The 5,932-nt window shown below is 34.1% G+C and overlaps 1 protein-coding gene across 2 annotated transcripts; it reads left to right on the top strand.

Moving 5' to 3' along the window:
• The first annotated feature begins 1,399 nt into the window (after positions 1–1,399).
• Positions 1,400–4,312, top strand: LOC107909916 (mediator of RNA polymerase II transcription subunit 23-like). 2 transcript variants are annotated; one of them, XM_016837621.2, is made up of 5 exons: positions 1,722–1,984; positions 2,136–2,219; positions 2,861–2,955; positions 3,563–3,800; positions 3,884–4,312. In XM_016837621.2, the coding sequence occupies exons 1-4, from the start codon at positions 1,751–1,753 to the stop codon at positions 3,585–3,587; spliced, it is 438 nt and encodes a 145-aa protein (XP_016693110.2). In that variant the 5' UTR covers positions 1,722–1,750; the 3' UTR covers positions 3,588–3,800; positions 3,884–4,312. The 2 variants fall into 2 exon arrangements, 1 of the variants encoding a protein (XP_016693110.2); XR_005910425.1 differs by lacking the exons at positions 1,722–1,984; positions 2,136–2,219; positions 2,861–2,955 and adding an exon at positions 1,400–1,691.
• The last annotated feature ends 1,620 nt before the right edge of the window (positions 4,313–5,932 follow it).

Raw genomic sequence — 5,932 nt, 5'->3', positions numbered from 1 at the left:
TTTGGAAAAGAGAGTCAAAATTCGGTTATGGGAAAAAATAAAATAAAATCCTGATAACCCCCCAAATCCCTTAATCTTCTCCCCTAATTCATACTGTACATCCACTACTCAGAATCCCCCTATTACACAACTCTATCCCGAAATCTAAGCAAAACAAAATAATTCCCTTGCCTGCATAGGGATTCGAACAGAAGACCTCCACCATAATAACACACTATTAACCACCAAACTAGCAGGCCCATTCTGATGTAATTTACCCAACAATCAAATAAAAGCCTACTAAATAAGAGTAAGGCCTAATTTATTCAAAATACCAAAATTTGCCCAAGCGAAGGCTTGAACTTGGGACCTCCCAAACACTCCCAGAACACAGAACCACTAAAGCTGATAGATATTTTTGTCATATTTTCACAATAACGAAATTAGAAATTTTGGGGCGTTACACCGTGTGTCCCCTACATCTTACAAATTTCAAAATAGAATGCTCAAAATTGATCACACGGCCTGGAAAACGGGTGTGTGGCTTTGCCGTGTAACCCCTGCACCTATTTAATAAAAATTATTATGTTCACACGGCTTAGCACACGGGCGTGCAACTTGGTCGTGTGACCTAAGTTAGAGAGTTACATGGGTAAGGACACGGGCTGGGACACGACCATGTGCCTACTTCGAATGCCCACACAACCTGAGACATGGGCGTGTCTCTTGGTTGTGTGAACCACATAGCCTGATCACACGGACGTGTGTCCCTTGTACCTTGGAAAAAATTTGAGATTTTGCAAAAAAATTTCTGAGTACCCGGTTTAGTCCCGACTTGTTTCTAATGTATGTTTTGGGCCTCGAGGGTTTATATAAGGGAATTTATGAATAATTTCTGTTATGAATGTTAAATAATAAGAAATGTTTGTATTGAATCTGTATATTTTAGTAATGCTTTGTAACCCTGTTCCGACGACGGATATGGGTTAGGGGTGTTACAACAAGTCTACCTATACATTCCATTATAATCTTGGCCAAAACATAAAAAAACTACCGAAATTTATGTTGGATAGTGTGATAGTTCTCCGACAAGCTTCCAAATCGATCGAGCTTCTAATTATCTATAAAACATAGGAAAGAAAACTACATAAGCACATAATGCTTAGTAAGTTCATAAATCATGAAACATAACTTACCATGTCATTATAAAACATTAACAGCATGTTTGGTTGGGTGTATTGGATTAGCCAATACACCCCTAATCCGTGGGCCCCACTAATCCCCACTTAATCCCGTGTTTGGTTTGATGTATTGCCTATTACAGGCCTATTACAACACGGATGTATTCCTCATTTTCTCTGCTTCAACAACGATTAGCCAATCCGTTTCAAAAGTAAGGATTAGCTAATCGTTTCTGTTTTACCCTCCCTAGCCAAAATCTGCTGCTCCACCCCACCCTCTCCCTCCCAACATCAACAGCAGTTTTCTTCGAACCAAATCTCCACCGTCTCGCGTTTGGGAAGCGAGAAAGTGCGAGAAAAATGAGCAGACCGGGGAAGAAAGTCGTCGATGTCGCGTTCAAAGCATCAAAGAACATTGATTGGGAAGGGATGGCTAAGCTTTTGGTCTCCGATGAGGCTCGCAAAGAGTTCGCTACTCTTCGTCGCACTTTTGATGAAGTTAACTCTACTTTACAAACCAAATTCAGCCAGGTCTTTTTCTTCTCTCTAATCCCTAGCTCCTTTTTTATTCTCTCTATAAATCAATTGGGATGTTTTGGGTTGTCTCCTACACGATGGCGCAGCCAGCTTGTGAAACGGTCATGAATTGGTTATCTTCTGGTGGAGTTACAGAGTTGTTACCTGAAGCAAATGTACAGCCCAATGAGAGATTCATGGTGATGCGGGAAGTTAGTCCATTGCCTATTTCACTGTTATCTGGCTTTTCAATGAATCTTTATTTGAAGTTGGTCTTTCAAATGGAAGAATCTTTATTTGCTGGGCAGGTATTATCCTGAATAGAGTAATGTAATCTAATTTATAAATTGATCACTATTTTCTTGTAGGCTTAATTAATTTTTATTTGGTCTTTGACAATTGGATCACTACTGATTTTCAAACTATTTCTAATGCTTGGTATTGATTCGTTTGACGCAGGTTGTTCCTAGTATTGCTATGGTTGAAACATACACCAGATTGTTGCTCATTGCACCTCATTCGTTATTTTGTTCGCACTTCAGTGTAACTTGCTTCCCTTCTAATGTTATTATTTCTTATCTTTTAGAAGATTTCTTAGTAAAGGATTAGTGTCATGCAGTTTTCGAGATTTGTGGTATAAATTTTGTCCATTGGAAAAGTTATTCCATCTCATTTTTAATGGAAGTCTTAAGAAGTAATTGCCACTTTCAATATACTTGTAACCTCATTCTTGCTACTGGCTGAAAGTAAGTCAATCATCCTACTAATTTGGAAAAACAAATTTTGACTTATAATGACTTTATCTGTCAATATAATATTTGTTTTTCAGATTTCCTGACATCTGTTCAAGATCATGCTACTTTTCATCCAAACCAACTAACTGACTAAATGTAACAATTCACCCTTTATTAAATCATTTAATTTAGAAAATTGCACTTTGGAAATTTCTTTCCAAACCCATTGTAACCATCCATTGGCAACTTATATAAGAGCCAATGATGATTTATGATCAATAGATGACTCCATGTAGTGGGAGAAGGCTTAGTTGCTGTCTGACTGCTGATTTTTTCAATTTAGACCAAAGCTAAAGTCTGATTTCCTTATTCTCTCTTTATGGATTTACAAAAATATATTGTCACTTGCTAATAGAATAATAGGATTTCTTTAAAATGCCTTCTTTGCAGCATTTGGCACAGAGGAATGCTTCTTTATTGAGCAAGCCTGCGGTGACACTTCTGGTGCTTGAAATTGTCAACTATCGTCTGCTTCCACCGTACAGGTGATCTTCTGCATGGTTCATTCAGCCAAGATACTCCTCTCCCTTCTGCTGGTCATAGCATGTGATAGTATTTAGAATGGAATTTGCAGTTTCAGATTGAGCTTTCTGATTCCTGAGGATTTCTGTGCCCTTTGCTTTATATTGCTATTGGTTTATATTTCTCTGATCATTTTCCAGCTCCAGATCTCCTTGATCTTTCCTAGATCAGTTCCATGCCCCATACTTCACTGAAAGTTCAATGGAAATCAATTGCCAATGAGGACATTGTTTAAATTGGCTGCTATTTTGTTTGCAAATACAATTCTTATTTATGTGCAATTCACTTGTTGAATGCTATTAGCATTTAACAATTTCAGATTAATGCCGTAGATGTTTCATTTCAATAATGCTATTATGTGATCAGATTCTTCTGGACACCAAAACTTGAGATACTCCTATACTTATGTTCAAAGTAGAATGAAGAAAATATAGACATCTAGCTACTCAATTCTCACTTGTCTGCAATTTCTAGCAGTCGAAGTAATCATATTTATCATGCTTGTTATAAGGTTTGGATGGAGTTTTGAGGGATTCACCGTTACAAATGTTATATACTCTTCCATTGCAGGTGTAGAGATCCCCAAGTTTGTTGACACCGTCACTCCTCAATACAAACCAAAATTTGATGAATTGGTGAGAATCAACAGGATAATTGACTCTCTTTTACCCCGTCTCCAAGTTTTTTCCTCGAATGATGTGCTATTTATTTGTGGTTATAGCTTGTAGAATTGAAAGAGGCAGAGGAGAAATCCTTGAAAGAGTCTGAGCGATTGGAGAAAGAAATTGCCGAGGTTCAAGAACTTAAGGTAATAAATAAAACAATGCCGGAATGTGTGTTGTTGTGTTCCAAATCACAATTGCTGAATTTTTTATCTTTTTTTATGAACAGCAAAAGATCAGCACCATGACCGCAGACGAGTACTTTGAGAAACATCCAGAGCTTAAAAAGAAATTCGATGATGAGATCCGGAATGACTACTGGGGCTATTGACATCTTTGTGAATTTAATGGCCAAGCTTTTGGTCTCGACTAGAATTTCTGAACCGTTTCTGTTGTTTTAACCCCTTTTTCTCTTGTGCGGTGATCTGGGTTGGAAAGATTAGGCTGTAATGATAAGAAAATAATTGTGTGAGAAAAATTTATCCAATCATTTGAGAAACAAGGTGGATCTTGTAAGACATGCATTCTATTTAGCAGGCATCCGCAGTCATACTTTTATGGCAAAATTTTTACTGTCTGCCCTCTTCATTCCATTCTGTTTTATGTTTATTATTTGAATATTATCTAGATACAATTGAATTTGGACACCTATTTATCTTGATCCATTCTATATGTATTTTTTAATAAGTGGTTATTTATATTATTAGTATTTTGAAATTTTAAATTTTATAAATTAATATAAAAAAAGGTTTTTACATCAAGAATGAATTTATTGATTCAAGTGCATCTAGACAATCATTTATCCAAATTCATCGGGACGTGCTTTTTAGTTCTTTTTAATATTAATTATTTTAAATTGTATAAATTCATATAAGAAAATTTATTATCAAGAATTTTATGAAATTATATATTATTATTAAATTATATGTAATAATAATTATTTTAAATTATACAAATTCATGTAAGATAATTTATTAGTTATAATTATTTTAAATTTTATTAAATCATATATTTTAATTAAAATATATTTAATATTAATTATTTCAAATTATCTTTTATGGTATCATATATTATGATTTGAGTAAATTCATATAAGAATATTAATTATTAAGAATTTTATTAAATTATATATTTTAATTATAATATATTTAATAATAATTATGTTTAAATATGATTAAAATATTTATTATTGATAATAATAATCTTATTAAAATTTAAATAACAATAACAATAATCATTTACCAAAACAAATTTATGCTAAGGGTATTCTAGTCATTTTAGTTTTTTCCACTATGCTATTACACCTCTATTCCATTCAACCAAACACAAGATTACTATTACGCCTCTATTCCATTACATTCAACCAAACAGTTGATTTGCTATTACACCTCTAATCCAATACACCTCTAATCCAATACACTTCTAATCCAATACACCTCTAATCCAATACAGCGAACCAAACGCATCCTAAGAATAAGCATAATGTAATCCAACCACAAGCTTGGCACAAGCCTAAGCACCATTATCAAATACACAAGTTAGTGCATTCATACATAATTCACTTGATTTAAACATATGATGATTCATTTCCATGTGAACATATATCTTTTGAATCATTTAACCTTTCTATGAACATATGCATATTACCATATGAAAACTTACCTTTTCATTTCCCGTTGAACCATTTAGAACTCATCGGATACTCGAGAAAGCTCACAGGAAGTGTGCTTAAACATACTTAAACATATAATCGTAACCTTTCTTTTACATAAATGCTCACACGAGTTGTGGATCGAAATGTAAGCTACATAATGCTGCTCAAACGAGCTGTGGAGCATTCGCAACAAATGCAGGACCTCAGCCATCGATAGGACATTCAAGACCAGCACACGGAACATGAAATCCCCAATGACATATCATTTGTATCCTACGAATTCTTAAGTTTCAATTGGGACTCTATAACCGTCATGACATTTCTTTGGATATACATTAATTATTAACATTGTAAATACATAATAACATAAAATTAAATAACATAAACATAATAATTTGTAACTACGAACTTACCTCGACGACTAAGTGTAGAAATGAGATCGACTAGTCCGAGGCTTTAGCTTTTCTCCAATCTAAATCTGTACATGGTCTATCTTGATCTAAATAGAAAATTTTAATCCATTTAATATCCCTAGCATTCAATTTATTTCACATTTCATATTCTTGTAAAATTATTATTTTTCCCCTAACATTTTAACTTTTCACATTTTAGTCCTTAAGCTCA

This window comes from Gossypium hirsutum, chromosome D02 (assembly GCF_007990345.1).
Source record: "Gossypium hirsutum isolate 1008001.06 chromosome D02, Gossypium_hirsutum_v2.1, whole genome shotgun sequence".
NCBI classification, from domain to species: domain Eukaryota; kingdom Viridiplantae; phylum Streptophyta; class Magnoliopsida; order Malvales; family Malvaceae; genus Gossypium; species Gossypium hirsutum.
Note: the sequence above shows the minus strand (reverse complement) of the source record. Positions and strands in the feature narration are given on the sequence as shown.

Bases quoted from the DNA above. Each gene is read 5' to 3' on its own strand.
- LOC107909916 (XM_016837621.2), top strand. From the start codon at position 1,751: ATGTTTTGGGTTGTCTCCTACACGATGGCGCAGCCAGCTTGTGAAACG. The intron at 2,220-2,860 runs GTAACTTGCTTC...CCTTCTTTGCAG, and splicing joins TATTTTGTTCGCACTTCAGT to CATTTGGCACAGAGGAATGC. The intron at 2,956-3,562 runs GTGATCTTCTGC...CTTCCATTGCAG, and splicing joins CGTCTGCTTCCACCGTACAG to GTGTAGAGATCCCCAAGTTT.